General features: G+C 41.0%; 1 protein-coding gene across 1 annotated transcript in view; it reads right to left on the bottom strand.

Moving 5' to 3' along the window:
* The window catches only part of LOC110518258 (protein eyes shut homolog), an 80,297-nt gene that overhangs the window by 22,498 nt on the left and 35,836 nt on the right, over positions 1-21,963 (bottom strand). The window contains exons 5-8 of the mRNA XM_036990001.1: positions 17,477-17,643; positions 16,716-16,860; positions 3,637-3,811; positions 237-409 (exon numbers count right to left, since the gene is read on the bottom strand). Of these exons, the coding sequence (XP_036845896.1) occupies positions 237-409; positions 3,637-3,811; positions 16,716-16,860; positions 17,477-17,643 (660 nt within the window). The remainder of the gene's footprint in view (positions 1-236; positions 410-3,636; positions 3,812-16,715; positions 16,861-17,476; positions 17,644-21,963) is intronic.

The raw sequence follows: 21,963 nt of genomic DNA on the forward strand, positions 1-21,963 counted from the left end.
ATTCTGACCTGATAGTATTTGGTTAGTGTTTGGTCAGTATTCTGACCTAATAGTATTTGGTTAGTGTTTGGTCAGTATTCTGACCTAATAGTATTTGGTTAGTGTTTGGTCAGTATTCTGACCTGATAGTATTTGGTTAGTGTTTGGTCAGTATTCTGACCTGATAGTATTTGGTTAGTGTTTGGTCAGTATTCTGACCTGATAGTATTTGTTTAGTGTTTGGTCGGTATTCTGACCTTGCTGACAGTGCAGTCCGCCGGTGCCCAAGGGGCAGAGGCAGGTGTATCCGTCTGGAAGGGGTACGCAGGTGGAACCACGGGCACACAAGGGAGGGGGACGGTGTTCAGCGTCGCACACAGACACGGTCTCAGAGCAGAGTGCTCCCTTCCAGCCGAATGGGCACTGGCAGCTAGGAGAGAGAGGAACACATGGGTTAGGGTTACTGGCAGCTAGGGGAGAGAGGAACACATGGGTTAGGGTAACTGGCAGCTAGGGGAGATGTCATGAGGTTTACATAACATCAGAATAACTACTTATTGGCACAGACAGTGCTGGAAGTAGTGCTACAGGGGAGAGCAGAATGACATGGAGTACTACTAGTAATACTGTAGTACAGGGGACTGGCTTATTACTAGTAATACTGTAGAACAGGGGACTGGCTTATTACTAGTGATACTGTAGTACAGGGGACTGGCTTATTACTAGTGATACTGTAGTACAGGGGACTGGCTTACTACTAGTAATACTGTAGTACAGGGGACTGACGTATTACTAGTAATACTGTAGTACAGGGGACTGGCTTATTACTAGTGATACTGTAGTACAGGGGACTGGCTTATTACTAGTGATACTGTAGTACAGGGGACTGGCTTACTACTAGTAATACTGCAGTACAGGGGACTGACGTATTACTAGTAATACTGTAGTACAGGGGACTGGCTTATTACTAGTGATACTGTAGTACAGGGGACTGGCTTATTACTAGTGATACTGTAGTACAGGGGACTGGCTTATTACTAGTGATACTGTAGTACAGGGGACTGGCTTATTACTAGTGATACTGTAGTCAAGGGGACTGGCTTATTACTAGTGATACTGTAGTCAAGGGGACTGGCTTATTACTAGTAATACTGTAGTACAGGGGACTGGCTTATTACTAGTGATACTGTAGTACAGGGGACTGGCTTACTACTAGTAGTACTGTAGTACAGGGGACTGGCTTATTACTAGTAATACTGTAGTACAGGGGACTGGCTTATTACTAGTAATACTGTAGTACAGGGGACTGACTTATTACTAGTACTACTGTAGTACAGGGGACTGGCTTATTACTAGTGATACTGTAGTACGGGGCACTGGCTTACTACTAGTAATACTGTAGTACAGGGGACTGACTGGCTTATTACTAGTAATACTGTAGTACAGGGGACTGGCTTATTACTAGTAATACTGTAGTACAGGGGACTGACTTATTACTAGTAATACTGTAGTACAGGGGACTGGCTTATTACTAGTGATACTGTAGTACAGGGGACTGGCTTACTACTAGTAATACTGTAGTACAGGGGACTGGCTTACTACTAGTAATACTGTAGTACAGGGGACTGGCTTACTACTATTAATACTGTAGTACAGAGTCTACAGATGGTGATGATACATCTACAGAGTCTACAGATGGTGATGATACATCTACAGAGTCTACAGATGGCGATGATACATCTACAGAGTCTACAGGTGGTGATGATACATCTACAGAGTCTACAGGTGGTGATGATACATCTACAGAGTCTACAGATGGTGATGATACATCTACAGAGTCTACAGATGGTGATGATACATCTACAGAGTCTATAGGTGGTGATGATACATCTACAGAGTCTACAGATGGTGATGATACATCTACAGAGTCTACAGGTGGTGATGATACATCTACAGATGATGATGATACACCTACAGAGTCTACAGATGGTGATGATACATCTACAGAGTCTACAGATGGTGATGATACATCTACAGAGTCTACAGATGGTGATGATACATCTACAGAGTCTACAGATGGTGATGATACATCTACAGAGTCTACAGGTGGTGATGATACATCTACAGGTGGTGATGATACATCTACAGAGTCTACAGATGGTGATGATACATCTACAGAGTCTACAGGTGGTGATGATACATCTACAGATGATGATGATACACCTACAGAGTCTACAGATGGTGATGATACATCTACAGAGTCTACAGATGGTGATGATACATCTACAGAGTCTACAGATGGTGATGATACATCTACAGAGTCTACAGATGGTGATGATACATCTACAGAGTCTACAGGTGGTGATGATACATCTACAGAGTCTACAGGTGGTGATGATACATCTACAGAGTCTACAGGTGGTGATGATACATCTACAGAGTCTACAGGTGGTGATGATACATCTACAGAGTCTACAGATGGTGATGATACATCTACGGAGTCTACAGATGGTGATGATACATCTACAGAGTCTACAGGTGGTGATGATACATCTACAGAGTCTACAGATGGTGATGATACATCTATGGAGTCTACAGGTGGTGATGATACATCTACAGAGTCTACAGATGGTGATGATACATCTACAGTGAATTACTAAGAGTTATTATATCTTCACCAACTACATAACATTTTGCAATTATTGGCTGAATGAATCCACTATTGCCTACATTGTAGTGTATCTCATTCATTAACATTGAGTCCTAAACACACAGCTCCTTGCTCTGATGATGCTGTTCTCAACAATACAGACAGATAAGTCTCTCCTGAATAGAAAAAACAAAAACAAACTGATCTAGGATCAGGTCCCCCCGTCCATATAATCTTGTTCATTATGAGCTAAAAGGCTAAGCTGATTCCAAACACATGTTAGGAATCTGGACATGTATTCACAAAGCATCTCAGAGTGGGAGTGCTGATCTAGGATCAATTTAGCCTTTTATATCATAATGAACAAGAACACATGGGCATTGGGGACCTGATCCTAGATCAGCACTTTTACAGGCTGAAATAGAATTCTCCACCTATCTCCTGGTCAACCCAGCCAACCATGATTAATAGGACTAACAGTGGTACAGCCATTCCCATTCATTTGCCTCCATGTTGAGCAGTGATTTATGTCTCCAAAGCCTCTCATTTCTGGGATAATAACATTGATTACACCAGCCGGAGGAGGCCTGATGCCCACTAAGCCCTCGGTCTGACATGCAACATCAATACATGGGCCTGTTCTTCTCAGTCTCGCCATAGAGACGGATAGAGGGAGCACTTGCCACAAAGACTGTTTTTTTAATAGAAGAAACCACAAGCCCCCCCCGCAACAGTACACTTCAATCAACCCTATATATGACCAGCCTTAGCGTACATCTCTAGACAAGTCATATTATGCAGAGACGTCATTGTAGTCACTTAACGCAATAATAATAATACCACAGTCACATACCATGGGCTTCATGGGTTACTGTAAAGCACTTTGGGAGAAATATTGTGGTAGAAAGGGCAATATAAATCTATCTGATGAATTGATTACAGGCATAACAATGGGACATCCTGGTTTAAATAAAATAAAAGAATCAATGAAAATGTAGTGTACATACTAGACAGAGGATCCAGAGTCCACGCAGGTTCCTCCATTTCTGCATGTCACCAGGGTGCAGGGTGTGACCCCGCACTGACCCACGCTACGGCCAGAGTTCGGACGACCCTCAGGCTTCCCCAACGCTATGAACTTCCCGTCTCGCCTCGTCCGAAACTCCAGATTAAATATGCAACCTGTGAAATAACACAGAAAAACCCACTCACACTGAGGAGACAAACAGTGTGTGTAATTAAGCAGACATTTTTTCGGAACTTCACATCGCTCAAATAGGAAAACCTTTGAAATCACAAAACATATAACATATAACTCATTGCTTCAGTGAAACAACAGCAGCATTCATTTTTAGTCTTCAAACTGTCCATATTAGGACATCCTCGGAGTCAAACGAAGCTGGGGTGACTGAGGATGTCCTAATATGGACACCGTACACAACATACCCACTCAAACTGTCTTCCTTTCTGTCAGGGAGAAGTCTTTCATTGTAGTTGACAGTGATCTAATGGGATGACAGATTGAAGACTAAAAATGAATGCTGCTGTTGTTGTTTCCCTGAAGCAATGAGAATCAAAGGTAACAGGGCTGGAAGCGTGCACGCACGCACGCACGCACACACGCACACACACACACACACAGCCTTCAGAAAGTATTCAAACCCCTTGACTTTTTCCACATGTTGTTGTGTTACAGTCTGAATTTAAAATCTTTTACATGTAGATGTTTTGTCACTGGCCTACACACAACACCCCATAATGTTATGTTTTCCTACACACAACACCCCATAATGTTATGTTTTCCTACACACAACACCCCATAATGTTATGTTTTTTTTTTTGTTATGTTAAGTTAATACAAAATGAAAAGCTGAATTGGCTTGAGTCACTAAGTATTCAACCCCTTTGTTATGGCAAGCCTAAATACGTTCAGGAGTAAACATGTGCTTAACAAGTCTGTGTGCAATAATAGTGTTTAACATAATTTTTGACACATCTCTGTACCCCACACATACAATTATCTGTAAGGTACCTCAGTCTAGCAGTGAATTTCAATCACAGATTCAACCACAAAGACCAGTGAGGTTTTCCAGTGCCTCACAAAGAAGGGCACCTACTGATAGATGGCCAAAAAACAGTCATTGAATATCCCTTTCAGCATGGTAAAGATATTAATTACACTTTGGATGGTGTATCAATACACCCAGTCACTACACAGATACAGGCGTCCTTCCTAACTCAGTTGCTGGAAAGGAAAGAAACCACTCAGGGATTTCACCATGAGGCCAATGGTGACTTTAAAACAGTTACAGAGTTTAATGGCTGTGATAGAAGAAAACTGAGGATGGATCAACAACATTGTAGTTTCTCCACAATACTAACCTAAATGACAAGAGTGAAAAGAAGGAAGACTGTTTTGCAACATGGCACTAATTAACTTTTTGTCCTGGATACAAAGTGCTATGTTTGGGACAAATCCAATACATTTTTGAGTACCATTGTCCATATTTTCAAACATAGTGGTGGCTGTATCATGTTATCTGTATGCATGTAATCATTAAGGACTGGGGAGTTTTTCAGGACAAAAAATACACAGAATGTAGCTAAGCACAGGCAAAATCCTAGAGGAAAACCCGGTTCAGTCGGCTCCTCACCAAACACTGGGAGATCAACTCACCTTTCAGCAGGACAATAACCTAGGCCAAATCTACACAGGAGTTGCTTACCAAGAAGACAGTGAATGTTCCTGGGTGGCCGAGTTACAGTTTTGACTTAAAGCTATTGAAAATATATGTCAAGACCTGAAAGGGGCTATCTAGCAAGGATCAACAACCAATTTGACAGTGCTTTAACATTTTTGAAAATAATAATGGGCAAATGTTGCACAATCCAGGCATGGAAAGCACTTAGAGACTTACCAAGAAACACTCACAGCTGTAATCGTTACCAAAGGTGCTTCTACAAAGTATTGATGTAACGGATGTTAAACAGTTAGCGGTGGTGCACAAATGGTTTGTCGAGATCGGTGTGGAAGAACTTGACTGGCCTGCACAGAGCCCTGACATCATCCCCATCAACCACCTTTGGGATGAATTGGAATACCGACTGTGAGCCAGGCCTAATCGCCCAACATCATTGCCCAACCTCACTAATGCTCTTGTGGCTGAATGGAACCAAGTCCCTGCAATAATGTCCCAACATCTAGTGAGATGTTTTCACTGAGCATCTCTGCATCTCTGTATTTAATTTTCAATACATTTGCAAACATTTCTAAAAACATGTTTTCACTTTGTCATTATGGGGTATTGTGTGTAGATGAGCGAGAAAATAATCTATTTAATAAATGTTGAATTCAGGCTGTAACAACAAAATGTGGAATAAGTCAAGGGGTATGAATACTTTCTGATGGCACTGTGCGCACACAGATTTTTTCATTTATTTTTTTACAAAGCCAGAAAAAATGAAGAGTACTATTTCCCCATGGTGTTTGGGAAATTATCATGGTGTCATGTTAATGACTTCATGATAATGACGTCACGATAATGACTTCATGTTAATGACTTCACGGTAATGACTTCACGAGAATGACTTCATGTTAATGACTTCACAATAATGACTTCATGTTAATGACTTCACGATAATGACTTCATGTTAATGACGTCGTGATAATGGCTTCATGTTAATGACTTCACGATAATGACTTCATGTTAATGACTTCACAATAATGACTTCACAATAATGACTTCATGTTAATGACTTCACGATAATGACTTCATGTTAATGACTTCACGATAATGACTTCATGTTAATGACGTCGTGATAATGACTTCATATTAATGACTTCACGATAATGACTTCATGTTAATGACTTCACAATAATGACTTCATGTTAATGACTTCACGATAATGACTTCATGTTAATGACTTCACAATAATGACTTCATGTTAATGACGTCGTGATAATGACTTCATGTTAATGACTTCACGATAATGACTTCATGTTAATGACTTCACAATAATGACTTCACAATAATTACTTCATGTTAATGACTTCACGATAATGACTTCACAATAATGACTTCATGTTCATGTTTGGGTATAGTTAGAGTAAGGTTTATTGTAATGTGTATTAACAAAAACACAAAGAAAATGGGTCACTGAAAGTTTGAGCCAGTCATTGAATATTTATATTAAGGGTTGGAAATAAAGGATATGCTGTAATTCACTCTCTGCATATCTCTCTCCATTAAATGGTAATTTTACATAATTTACTAGGATGAAATCTCTGCATAGACTAGCAGTTAGGTTAAATCCAACATAATACGAGGATTCAGAATTATTTTCACACAAAAGCGCATTCACCCAAATTTACTCTCTCCTTCCTGTGATTTATATTCTTTACTGCAACAGGGGAAATATTCTGTCTACTGCAACAAGGGAAATATTCTGTCTACTGCAACAGGGAAAATATTCTGTCTACTACAACAAGGGAAATATTATGTCTACTGCAACAGGGGAAATATTCTGTCTACTGCAACAAGGGAAATATTCTGTCTACTGCAATAGGGAAAATATTCTGTCTACTGCAACAAGGGAAATATTCTGTCTACTGCAACAGGGAAAATATTCTGTCTACTGCAACAAGGGAAATATTCTGTCTACTGCAACAGGGGAAATATTCTGTCTACTGCAACAGGGAAAATATTCTGTCTACTACAACAGGGGAAATATTCTGTCTACTACAACAGGGGAAATATTCTGTCTACTACAACAGGGAAAAAATTCTGTCTACTACAACAGGGGAACTATTCTGTCTACTGCAACAGGGGAAATATTCTGTCTACTGCAACAGGGGAAATATTCTGTCTACTGCAACAAGGGAAATATTCTGTCTACTACAACAGGGGAAATATTCTGTCTACTGCAACAGGGGAAATATTCTGTCTACTGCAACAGAGGAAATATTCTGTCTACTGCAACAGGGGAAATATTCTGTCTACTACAACAGGGAAAATATTCTGTCTACTGCAACAGGGGAAATATTCTGTCTACTGCAACAGGGGAAATATTCTGTCTACTGCAACAGGGAAAATATTCTGTCTACTACAACAGGGGAAATATTCTGTCTACTACAACAGGGGAAATATTCTGTCTACTACAACAGGGAAAACATTCTGTCTACTACAACAGGGGAAATATTCTGTCTACTGCAACAGGGGAAATATTCTGTCTACTGCAACAGGGGAAATATTCTGTCTACTGCAACAAGGGAAATATTCTGTCTACTACAACAGGGGAAATATTCTGTCTACTACAACAGGGGAAATATTCTGTCTACTGCAACAGGGGAAATATTCTGTCTACTACAACGGGAAATATTCTATTGCAACTTGCCTAGACACACACCATCTCTGCACTGTGAGCAGACCCCCTTCTCGCTCTATCTGCAGCATTAGTCATTGGAATAAACAGGACGCTGTGGAAATGTCATGTTCACGCAGGAATTATCATGGCATGATGCCGTCTCTAGCTCTGCCGTGTGTGTGTGTGTGTGTGTGTGTGTGCGTGTGCGTGTTTCCAGCCCTGTTATCTTCGATTCTCATTGCTTCAGGGAAACAACAGCAGCATTCATTTTTAATCTTCAAACTGTCATCCCATTAGATCACTGTCAACTACAATGAAAGACTTCTGTGTGCGCATGCATGTGTGTGTGTGTGAGTGGCCAAACTGCAAGTATATACTGTCGCTAACAATTTCAGACGGTTAAAGAGGATTATGAGGGTTATGTTTGCCATTAGCTAAGAGAGGACGATGTGGGTGACGTTTGGTATGAGATAAGAGGACGATGTGGGTGACGTTTGGTATGAGATAAGAGGACGATGTGGGTGACGTTTGGTATGAGATAAAAGGACGATGTGGGTGACGTTTGGTATGAGATAAGAGGACGATGTGGGTGACGTTTGGACTTAGATAAGAGGACGATGTGGGTGATGTTTAGTATGAGATAAGAGGATGATGAGGGTGATGTTTGGTATTAGATAAGAGGACGATGTGGGTGACGTTTGGTATTAGATGAGGAATAAGAGGTAAGAGGATGAGGAGGGTGATGTTTGGTATTAGATAAGAGGATGAGGAGGGTGATGTTTAGTATTAGATATGAGGGTGATGTTTGGTATTAGATAAGAGGATGAGGAGGGTGATGTTTGGTATTAGTTAAGAGGATGAGGAGGGTGATGTTTGGTATTAGATAAGAGGATGAGGAGGGTGATGTTTGGCATTAGATAAGAGGATGAGGAGGGTGATGTTTGGCATTAGATAAGAGGATGATGAGGGTGATGTCTGGTATTAGATAAGAGGATGAGGAGGGTGATGTTTGGTATTAGATAAGAGGATGACGAGGGTGATGTTTGGTATTAGATAAGAGGATGATGAGGGTGATGTTTGGTATTAGATAAGAGGATGATGAGGGTGATGTTCTGGTATTAGATAAGAGGATGAGGAGGGTGATGTTTGGTATTAGATAAGAGGATGAGGAGGGTGATGTTTGGTATTAGATAAGAGGATGAGGAGGGTGATGCTTGGTATTAGATAAGAGGATGATGAGGGTGATGTTCTGGTATTAGATAAGAGGATGAGGAGGGTGATGTTTGGTATTAGATAAGAGGATGAGGAGGGTGATGTTTGGTATTAGATAAGAGGATGAGGAGGGTGATGTTTGGTATTAGATAAGAGGATGAGGAGGGTGATGTTTGGTATTAGATAAAAGGATGAGGAGCGTGATGTTTGGTATTAGATAAGAGGATGAGGAGGGTGACGTTTGGTATGATATAAGAGGATGAGGAGGGTGATGTTTGGTATTAGATAAGAGGATGAGCAGGGTGATGTTTGGTATTAGATAAGAGGATGAGGAGGGTGACGTTTGGTATTAGATAAGAGGATGATGAGGGTGATGTTTGGTATTAGATAAAAGGATGAGGAGCGTGATGTTTGGTTTTAGATAAGAGGATGAGGAGGGTGACGTTTGGTATGAGATAAGAGGATGAGGAGGGTGATGTTTGGTATTAGATAAGAGGATGAGCAGGGTGATGTTTGGTATTAGATAAGAGGATGAGGAGGGTGACGTTTGGTATTAGATAAGAGGATGAGGAGGGTGACGTTTGGTATGAGATAAGAGGATGAGGAGGGTGATGTTTGGTATTAGATAAGAGGATGAGGAGGGTGATGTTTGGTATTAGATAAGAGGATGAGGAGGGTGATGCTTGGTATTAGATAAGAGGATGAGGAGGGTGATGTTTGGTATTAGATAAGAGGATGAGGAGGGTGATGTTTGGTATTAGATAAGAGGATGAGGAGGGTGATGTTTGGTATTAGATAAGAGGATGAGGAGAGTGATGTTTGGTATGAGATAAGAGGATGAAGAGGGTGATGTTTGGTATTAGATAAGAGGATGAGGAGGGTGATGTTTGGTATTAGATAAGAGGATGAGGAGAGTGATGTTTGGTATGAGATAAGAGGATGAAGAGGGTGATGTTTGTTATTAGATAAGAGGATGGGGAGGGTGATGTTTGGTATTAGATAAGAGGATGGGGAGGGTGATGTTTGGTATTAGATAAGAGGATGAGGAGGGTGATGTTTGGTATTAGATAAGAGGATGAGGAGGGTGATGTTTGTTATTAGATAAGAGGATGGGGAGGGTGATGTTTGGTATTAGATAAGAGGATGAGGAGGGTGATGTTTGGTATTAGATAAGAGAATGAGGAGGGTGATGTTTGGTATCCTCAAGAGGATGAGGAGGGTGATGTTTGGTATTAGATAAGAGGATGAGGAGGGTGATGTTTGGTATTAGATAAGAGGATGAGGAGGGTGATGTTTGGTATTAGATAAGAGGATGAGGAGGGTGATGTTTGGTATTAGATAAGAGGATGAGGAGGGTGATGTTTGGTATGAGATAAGAGGATGAAGAGGGTGATGTTTGGTATTAGATAAGAGGATGAGGAGGGTGATGTTTGGTATTAGATAAGAGGATGAGGAGAGTGATGTTTGGTATGAGATAAGAGGATGAAGAGGGTGATGTTTGTTATTAGATAAGAGGATGGGGAGGGTGATGTTTGGTATTAGATAAGAGGATGGGGAGGGTGATGTTTGGTATTAGATAAGAGGATGAGGAGGGTGATGTTTGGTATTAGATAAGAGGATGAGGAGGGTGATGTTTGTTATTAGATAAGAGGATGGGGAGGGTGATGTTTGGTATTAGATAAGAGGATGAGGAGGGTGATGTTTGGTATTAGATAAGAGAATGAGGAGGGTGATGTTTGGTATCCTCAAGAGGATGAGGAGGGTGATGTTTGGTATTAGATAAGAGGATGGGGAGGGTGATGTTTGGTATTAGATAAGAGGATACTGTAGATGACACTGAGAAAATTATGTTTGAGCTAACAGAGTTCAGGGTGTGTCCTAAATGGCACCACATTCCCTATACAGGGCACTATTTCTGGTCAGAGGTAGTGAACTATATAGGGAATATGTTGCCATTTTAGATTCAACCCATATTGATGTCCAATCAGTCAGATCCAGAGTATCAACACCTCACATACTGTTAGAACAGCATATGCAATGAATAGACTAGCATTGTTTTATAGGCATAATATTTAAATGAATAGACTAGCATTGTTTTTAAAGGCATAATATTTCAATGAATAGACTAGCATTGTTTTTAAAGGCATAATATTTCAATGAATAGACTAGCATTGTTTTTAAAGGCATAATATTTCAATGAATAGACTAACATTGTTTTAAAGGCATGCTATTTCAATGAATAGACTAGCATTGTTTTTAAAGGCATTATTTTCGTCATGGACTATTAATGTCAAAACCAATGAGTTAATATAACAGTAACCTTTGACCATCTGAAGTAACTTCTTATCACTGGTGTTAAAGCTACAAATTAATGCCAGTCCCTTCAACCACTTAAACATCAATAAATTACAAAACTCTCGGTGCAAACTTTGTTTATCACTTGTTTTAGACAAGTAAATCCCACCTATAAGAAGATCAAAAGGTATTTCTGACAGTCTGGTGGAAGGGAATCAACACCAGGCAGCTCTGAATGCCTGAGGCATATAGAAATCTAATCACAATGCAAACGGACGCTAAAGCGCAAACATTTAACGAAGGTAAAAACCAACCCGTGTGTGTATTATCTTAATGTGTCACAGTTTGATGAAATGAGAGTCTGTAAGATATGACCTTTAGTTATTATGATAAACCCATTGTCGAAGTCTAAAGAAAAACATTACAGTAATATCTTGTTAAAATCTCATTAAACATATTGCCATCATGAAATTGGACATAATTGTTCTATTTTGAAAATCTTTTTTTTAAACATGCATACATTTCACACTTAACTTCTGTATCTTTTATTACCATCTTGTTTACGGCAAGCTGTTGGCATGCTATGTGATTATTGTGTTTGATTTCAACAGCTACGCAGACAAATACAATACATAGGCAGCTGAACAACTTCTCAACACAGCTGATGGAGAACAACAAGTCAACACAGCTGATGGAGAACAACAAGTCAACACAGCTGATGGAGGACAACAACTCAACACAGCTGATGAAGAACAACAACTCAACACAGCTGATAGAGGACAACAACTCAACACAGCTGATGAAGAACAACAACTCAACACAGCTGATGGAGAACAATAACTCAACACAGCTGATGGAGAACAACAAGTCAACACAGCTGATGGAGGACAATAACTCAACACAGCTGATGGAGGACAACAACTCAACACAGCTGATGAAGAACAACAACTCAACACAGCTGATGAAGAACAACAACTCAACACAGCTGATGGAGGACAACAACTCAACACAGCTGATGAAGAACAACAACTCAACACAGCTGATGGAGGACAACAACTCAACACAGCTGATGAAGAACAACAACTCAACACAGCTGATGGAGGACAACAACTCAACACAGCTGATGAAGAACAACAACTCAACACAGATGATGGAGAACAACAAGTCAACACAGCTGATTTAGAACAACAACTCAACACAGCTGGTGAAGAACAACAACTCAACACAGCTGATGGAGAACAACAAGTCAACACAGCTGATTTAGAACACCAAGTCAACACAGCTGATTTAGAACACCAAGTCAACACAGCTGATGGAGAACAACAAGTCAACACAGCTGATGAAGAACAACAACTCAACACAGCTGATTTAGAACAACAAGTCAACACAGCTGATGGAGAACAACAAGTCAACACAGCTGATGGAGAACAACAACTCAACACAGCTGATGGAGAACAACAAGTCAACACAGCTGATGGAGAACAACAAGTCAACACAGCTGATGGAGAACAACAACTCAACACAGCTGATTTAGAACAACAAGTCAACACAGCTGATGGAGAACAACAAGTCAACACAGCTGATGGAGAACAACAAGTCAACACAGCTGATGAAGAACAACAACTCAACACAGCTGATTTAGAACAACAAGTCAACACAGCTGATGGAGAACAACAAGTCAACACAGCTGATGGAGAACAACAAGTCAACACAGCTGATGGAGGACAACAACTCAACACAGCTGATGAAGAACAACAACTCAACAACAGAATATGAATTATATTTCTATGCATTCAACCCCTTTCCCCAACTCATTTTACTAGCGTTCTCTCCAGGGGTTGGACTTGTGCATCAAACTGACTCACGCTACAGAAAAAGGCAATATATCTCCTGCCCTATGGGCCATTGTATCTGGACAAGGCTACTCACGCTACAGAAACAGGAAATAGTTATCATGCCCTAGGGCCATTCTGTCTGGGACAAGGCTACTTCGTTATCCTGTGATCCAGTAAGAAACAACATGGCCATAACAAACACATCTCAATAACAAACTTAGCTCAACGTGGCAACAAACAAACACATCTCAACAACAAACACATCTCAACATGGCAACAAACAAACACATCTCCATGTGGCCATAACAAACACATCTCCATGTAGCCATAACAGACACATCTCCATGTGGCCATAACAAACACATCTCAACGTGGCCATAACAAACACAACGTGGCCATAACAAACACATCTCAACGTGGCCATAACAAACACATCTCAACGTGGCCATAACAAACACATCTCAACGTGGCCATAACAAACACATCTCCATGTGGCCATAACAAACACAACGTGGCCATAACAAACACAACGTGGCCATAACAAACACAACGTGGCCATAACAAACACATCTCACCGTGGCCATAACAAACACATCTCTATGTGGCCATAACAAACACATCTCAACGTGGCCATAACAAACACATCTCAACGTGGCCATAACAAACACATCTCAACGTGGCCATAACAAACACACCTCCATGTGGCCATAACAAACACAACGTGGCCATAACAAACACAACGTGGCAATAACAAACACAACGTGGCCATAACAAACACATCTCCATGTGGCCATAACAAACACAACGTGGCCATAACAAACACATCTCAACGTGGCCATAACAAACACATCTCCATGTGGCCATAACAAACACAACGTGGCCATAACAAACACAACGTGGCCATAACAAACACATCTCACCGTGGCCATAACAAACACATCTCCATGTGGCCATAACAAACACATCTCAACGTGGCCATAACAAACACATCTCAACGTGGCCATAACAAACACATCTCAACGTGGCCATAACAAACACACCTCCATGTGGCCATAACAAACACATCTCAACGTGGCCATAACAAACACATCTCAACGTGGCCATAACAAACACATCTCAACGTGGCCATAACAAACACATCTTAATGTGGCCATAACAAACACATCTCAACGTGGCCATAACAAACACATCTCAACGTGGCCATAACAAACACACCTCCATGTGGCCATAACAAACACATCCCACTCTGCGCTGGTGTCTTTCTCTCTGGTTAGCTTGTCATTATTTGATTAGCAGGTGTAAATGAATTGACCCAGGACATGTTTAGGGATATAGCGGTAGCAGAAGTGTCTTTGTGTATATCCCAAACTGCACCCTATTCCCTGTAAAGTGCACCACTTTCGACCAGGGCCCATTGGGTAGTGCACTATGTAGGGAAGAGGATGCCATTTTGGATGCAAACTACTGCTAATGCTGTAACCCTAAACGTGTTCTGTGTTACTTCATTTAAGCTGGACTCTGGTCAAAAGTAGTGCACTATGTAGGGAATAGGGAGCCATTTGTGTGCCAGTTGTAGGGTCTTCCTTCCCAGGACCTAGTCTGTCCACGGGGGTGTGAGGATGTACCGATAACTGGTAGACAAGTGTTCACTGACAGCCATTAGGACTGCAGGAAGGTCACACGCACACACACACACACACACACACACACACACCTGATTAGTTGTCATTATGTGTCTAGCAAAAAGGCTAAAGCAACATGTGATCCAACATGCCCTGGGCTCTGGCTGCTTTCTGGTTACCTGCATGGTGGGACCACAGTACAGCACCACTACTGTGCGTGTGTGCGTGTGTGCGTGCGTGCGTGCGTGCGTGCGTGTGTGTGTGAGGCTGATTTTCATTCCAAAGCGTGTATGTTTATCCAGAGATGAATGAATCATTGGGATGTTTGTTCAATAGAACCAAACAGACAGACGGGTTACGTCCCAAACAGTACCATATTCCCTATTTAGTGCACTACTTTTGACCCCCATTCGGCTCTGGTCAAAAGGTAGTGCACTATATTTGGGACGCAGCATGGGAGATTGCTCCTGTCTGCATATATAACCACCAAATGGAAAAATACTTGTTCACCTTCATTTAAAGTACAGTGATCTATCACAATAACAAGGCATCATCATCATCATCATCATCATCATGCCAATACCCACGGTGGAGGCAGCAGCATCGTGTGCCTTAACAACTTGTGATGATATTCATATCTGTTATTATCATTACTGTTAGTTATGGAGGTGATATCCCCACCACGCTGCTCCACTCGCATTAGCAATCACAATCAACACTATACTCAGAATGCTCGGTCCCAAATGGCACCCTATTGCCTATACACTGCACTACCTTTAAACCAGGAGGCTAATAGGGCTCTGGTCAAAAGTAGTGCACTATATAGGGAATAGGTTCCATTTGGGATGTAACCATAGGCTTCATTAAGGGTCAGCTGGGAGCCAATAGAATTGATTCTGATTATGACAACCGTCATCTGGATGGTGCCCTTGTCTGACTGACTTATGAGCGGGCCAAATGGGATTTGCAGCGAATGCATAACTTTACAGGCGTGAAGTGATTAAAGGGACAATCTATGATTCAAAAACAGCTAAACTGTTAACCAGCCACTGTTTTTGGTAAACAGCTGTGGGATGGGGCTGGAGAAATGTAAAATTCATAGACGAAGCTATGGATGCAAGGACTGACCATCCATGAGATCAAAGTTTAATCATGTTTTGAAGCTATACAGAGTTTTGTTTACAATTACAGTGTTTACAAACAATGCATTAAAAACAAGCTTACATTTGGGGGTTCTGGTGGGGTACGGCAGTTGAACTAAGCTCATGAGGCATTTATAAGTTATATTCCTCAACACTCAATGGCTATATATGATACATTTAAAAGTGAAAAAAATAAACGTACCAATCCCAGATTGCCCCTTTAAAGGACGCAGGCACAATCAACGTTGGAGCTCTATTCTAACCTCATCTCCCCTCTCTGAATGCTATTGCACTCCCTCTGACTGTCTGACTGTCTGCAACTAGCCTGCCACTATGCTGCTGCCACTGATCTCCCCCCTCTGAATGGTATTGCACTCCCTCTGACTGTCTGACTGTCTGCAACTAGCCTGCTGCTGCCACTCTACAGACGTCGAGGCCATGTTACAAACACTGTGAAAAATGTTGTTGTTGTAAAAAGGTGTTTATATTCATTTTATCAGTTCAATTTTATACTCACTATAGTCAGTAGTGGTGGTAGTAGTTACTTATAGTTGCAATACTACAGTCACTGTAATGTCTTGCCGTGAAAGCTGTTGGAGTCACTGTAATGTCTTACCTTGAAAGCCATTGCGAAACCTGGATCCGAGGGGCAGTAGTTCAGGAGTATATTCATTATATCCTCCTACAAAGACTTGGCTTTGCGCGTTGAGACCTGCCAGGTGGCCTGGAGAAGAGCCTGTCCTGTTTCTCTGTCCGTCCACCTGAAAGGATACAGAAATGATTCAGTACACCATACTCAGGCTCTGCCTTGATGGATCCACAAAGACAAGACTCCTATTATAGCAGTCTGTCAATGGATCAGCAAAGACAAGACTCCTATTATAGCAGTCTGTCAATGGATCAGCAAAGAGAAGACTCCTATTATAGCAGTCTGTCAATGGATCAGCAAAGAGAAGACTCCTATTATTGCAGTCTGTCAATGGATCAGCAAAGAGAAGACTCCTATTATAGCAGTCTGTCAATGGATCAGCAAAGAGAAGACTCCTATTATAGCAGTCTGTCAATGGATCAGCAAAGAGAAGACTCCTATTATAGCAGTCTGTCAATGGATCAGCAAAGAGAAGACTCCTATTATAGCAGTCTGTCAATGGATCAGCAAAGAGAAGACTCCTATTATAGCAGTCTGTCAATGGACATATGAGCTTAGATTCCAGTCACAGACCTCTGACCTCAGAATGGGAACAGTCATGTTTTCAGATGACAGTGCATTAAGTAACCTTTTTACAATATGAAACATATCCTAAAACATCCAAGAGACTCACACCATCGATTACACATTATTTTCAGGGGTAGAAAGATACTGAAAAAGCAAAGCACCTTTAACCATCCTGTTCTCTTAGATCTGCCAAAGTTCACAGTGTGGATATCGATCTCACGGTTCAGCCGGTCGCTGACCATGGTTCCCACACCAGATCCAAGGTTGAACTTGTGAACAATTCTGCCATTCCGAACCCCCAGAACTAGGAAGTCATCTCCATCAATTCCTGTAACCATATAATTAAAATATGGAACACACACATATACAGTGGGGCAAAAAAGTATTTAGTCAGCCACCAATAAGAAAATAAGTATATACAATATAGTATATACAATACAGAACACATACAGTGCCTTGCGAAAGTATTCGGCCCCCTTGAACTTTGCAACCTTTTGCCACATTTCAGGCTTCAAACATAAAGATATAAAACTGTATTTTTTTGTGAAGAATCAACAACAAGTGGGACACAATCATGAAGTGGAACGACATTTATTGGATATTTCAAACTTTTTTAACAAATCAAAAACTGAAAAATTGGGCGTGCAAAATTATTCAGCCCCCTTAAGTTGATACTTTGTAGCGCCACCTTTTGCTGCGATTACAGCTGTAAGTCGCTTGGGGTATGTCTCTATCAGTTTTGCACATCGAGAGACTGAAATTTTTTCCCATTCCTCCTTGCAAAACAGCTCGAGCTCAGTGAGGTTGGATGGAGAGCATTTGTGAACAGCAGTTTTCAGTTCTTTCCACAGATTCTCGATTGGATTCAGGTCTGGACTTTGACTTGGCCATTCTAACACCTGGATATGTTTATTTTTGAACTATTCCATTGTAGATTTTGCGTTATGTTTTGGATCATTGTCTTGTTGGAAGACAAATCTCCGTCCCAGTCTCAGGTCTTTTGCAGACTCCATCAGGTTTTCTTCCAGAACGGTCCTGTATTTGGCTCCATCCATCTTCCCATCAATTTTAACCATCTTCCCTGTCCCTGCTGAAGAAAAGCAGGCCCAAACCATGATGCTGCCACCACCATGTTTGACAGTGGGGATGGTGTGTTCAGCTGTGTTGCTTTTACGCCAAACATAACGTTTTGCATTGTTGCCAAAAAGTTAAATTTTGGATTCATCTGACCAGAGCACCTTCTTCCACATGTTTGGTGTGTCTCCCAGGTGGCTTGTGGCAAACTTTAAACTACACTTTTTATGGATATCTTTAAGAAATGGCTTTCTTCTTGCCACTCTTCCATAAAGGCCAGATTTGTGCAATATACGACTGATTGTTGTCCTATGGACAGAGTCTCCCACCTCAGCTGTAGATCTCTGCAGTTCATCCAGAGTGATCATGGGCCTCTTGGATGCATCTCTGATCAGTCTTCTCCTTGTATGAGCTGAAAGTTTAGAGGAACGGCCAGGTCTTGGTAGATTTGCAGTGGTCTGATACTCCTTCCATTTCAATATTATCGCTTGCACAGTGCTCCTTGGGATTTTTAAAGCTTGGGAAATCTTTTTGTATCCAAATCCGGCTTTAAACTTCTTCACAACAGTATCTCGGACCTGCCTGGTGTGTTCCTTGTTCTTCATGATGCTCTCTGCGCTTTTAACGGACCTCTGAGACTATCACAGTGCAGGTGCATTTATACGGAGACTTGATTACACACAGGTGGATTGTATTTATCATCATTAGTCATTTAGGTCAACATTGGATCATTCAGAGATCCTCACTGAACTTCTGGAGAGAGTTTGCTGCACTGAAAGTAAAGGGGCTGAATAATTTTGCACGCCCAATTTTTCAGTTTTTGATTTGTTAAAAAAGTTTGAAATATCCAATAAATGTCGTTCCACTTCATGATTGTGTCCCACTTGTTGTTGATTCTTCACAAAAAAATACAGTTTTCTATCTTTATGTTTGAAGCCTGAAATGTGGCAAAAGGTCGCAAAGTTCAAGGGGGCCGAATACTTTCGCAAGGCACTGTATTTCATATATACAATACAGAACACATGTATACAATATAGAATACATATCATTTATACAATAGAGAACACACATACAGTATAGGACACATATATCATATATACAATATAGAACACATATATACAATATAGAACATATATATACAATATAGAACACATATCATATATACAATATAGAACACATATCATATATACAATATAGAACCCATATATACAATATAGAACATATATATACAATACAGAACACATATATACAATACAGAACACACATACAGTGGAAGTCAGAAGTTAACATGCACCTAAGCCAAATACATTTTAAACTCAGTTTTTCATAATTCCTGACATTTAATCCTCAAATCAAATCAAATTGTATTTGTCACATACACATGGTTAGCAGATGTTAATGCGAGTGTTGCGAAATGCTTGTGTTTCTAGTTCCGACCATGCAGTAATATGTAACAAGTAATCTAAACTAACAATTTCACAACAACTACCTTATACACACAAGTGTAAAGGAATGAATAAGAATATGAACATAAAAATACATGAATGAGTGATGGCCGAACGGCATAGGCAAGATGCAGTGGATGGTATGGAGTACAGTATATACATATGAGATGAGTAATGTAGGGTATGTAAACATGATATAAAGTGGCATTGTTTAAAGTGGCTAGTGATACATTTATTACATCAAGATGGCAAGATGCAGTAGATGGTATAGAGTACAGTATATACATATGATATGAGAAATGTAGGGTATGTAAACATGATATAAAGTGGCATTGTTTAAAGTGGCTAGTGATACATTTATTACATCAATTTTTCCATTATTAAAGTGGCTAGAGTTGAATCAGTATGTTGAAAGCAGCCCCTCAATGTTAGTGGTGGCTGTTTAACAGTCTGATGGCCTTGAGATAGAAGCTGTTTTTCAGTCTCTCGGTCCCAGCTTTGATGCACCTGTACTGACCTCGCCTTCTGGATGATTGCGGTGTGAACAGGCAATGGCTCTCGTGGTTGTCGTCCTTGATGATCTTTTTGGCCTTCCTGTGACATCGGGTGGTGTAGGTGTCCTGGAGGGCAGGTAGTTTGCCCCCGGTGATGCGTTGTGCAGACCTCACTACCCTCTGGAGAGCCTTACGGTTATGGGCGGAGCAGTTGCCGTACCAGGTGTTGACTGCTCCGCCCATAACCGCCCATGCTCCACCCATCCTAGTAACAATTCTCTGTCTTAGGTCAGTTAGGATCACCACTTTATTTTAAGAATGTGAAATGTCAGAATAATAGTAGAGAGAAATATTTATTTCAGCTTTTATTTGTTTCATCACATTCCCAGTGGGTCAGAAGTTCACATACACTTAATTAGTATTTGGTAGCATTGCCATTCAATTGTTTAACTTTGGTCAAACATTTTGGTAGCCTTCCACAAGCTTCCCACAATAAGTTGGGTGAATTTTGGCCCATTTTGGCCCACAGAGCTGGTGTAACTGAGTCAGGTTTGTAGGCCTCCGTGCTCGCACACTCTTTTCAGTTCTGCCCACAAATGTTCTATGGGATTGAGGTCAGGGATTTGTGATGGCCCTCCAATACCTTGACTCTGTTGTCCTTCAGCCATTTTTCCACAACTTTGAAAGTATGCTTGGGGTCATTGTCCATTTGGAAGACCCATTTGCAAACAAGCTTTAACTTCCTGACTGATGTCTTGAGATGTTGCTTCAATATATCCACATAATTTTCCTTCCTCATGACGCCATCTATTTTGTGAAGTGCACCAGTCCCTCCTGCAGCAAAGCACCCTAACAACATGATGCTGCCACCCCCGTGCTTCACGGTTGGGATGGTGTTCTTTGGCTTGCAAGCCTCCCCCTTTTTCCTCCAAACATAATGATGGTCATTATGGCTAAACAGTTCTATTTTTGTTTCATCAGACCAGAGGACATTTCTCCAAAAAGTACCTTCTTTGTCCCCATGTGCAGTAGCAAACCTTAGTCTGGCTTTTTTATAGCGGTTTTGGAGCAGTGACTTCTTCCTTGCTGAGCGGCCTTTCAGGTTATGTCGATATAGGACTCGTTTTACTGTGGGTATAGATACTTTTGTACCTGTTTCCTCCAGCATCTTCACAAGGTCCTTTGCTGTTGTTCTGGGATTGATTTGCACTTTTCGCACCAAAGTACGTTCATCTCTAGGAGACAGAGCGCATCTCCTTCCTGAGCGGTATGACGGCTGCGTGGACCCATGGTGCTTATACTTGCGTACTATTGTTTGTACAGGTGAACGTGGTACCTTCAGGCATTTGGAAATTGCAATCACTTTTCTGAGGTCTTGGCTGATTTCTTTTGATTTTCCCATGATGTCAAGCAAAGAGGCACTGAGTTTGAAGGTAGGCCTTGAAATACATGCACAGGTAAACCTCCAATTGACTCAAATGATGTCAATCAGCCTATCAGAAGCTTCTAAAGCCATGACATTTTCTGGAAATATCCAAGCTTTTTAAAGACACAGTCAACTTAGTTAATGTAAACTTCTGACCCACTGGAATTGTGATACAGTGAATTATAAGTGAAATAATCTGTCTTTAAACA

This window comes from Oncorhynchus mykiss, chromosome 1 (assembly GCF_013265735.2).
Source record: "Oncorhynchus mykiss isolate Arlee chromosome 1, USDA_OmykA_1.1, whole genome shotgun sequence".
Classification (NCBI taxonomy): Eukaryota; Metazoa; Chordata; class Actinopteri; order Salmoniformes; family Salmonidae; genus Oncorhynchus; species Oncorhynchus mykiss.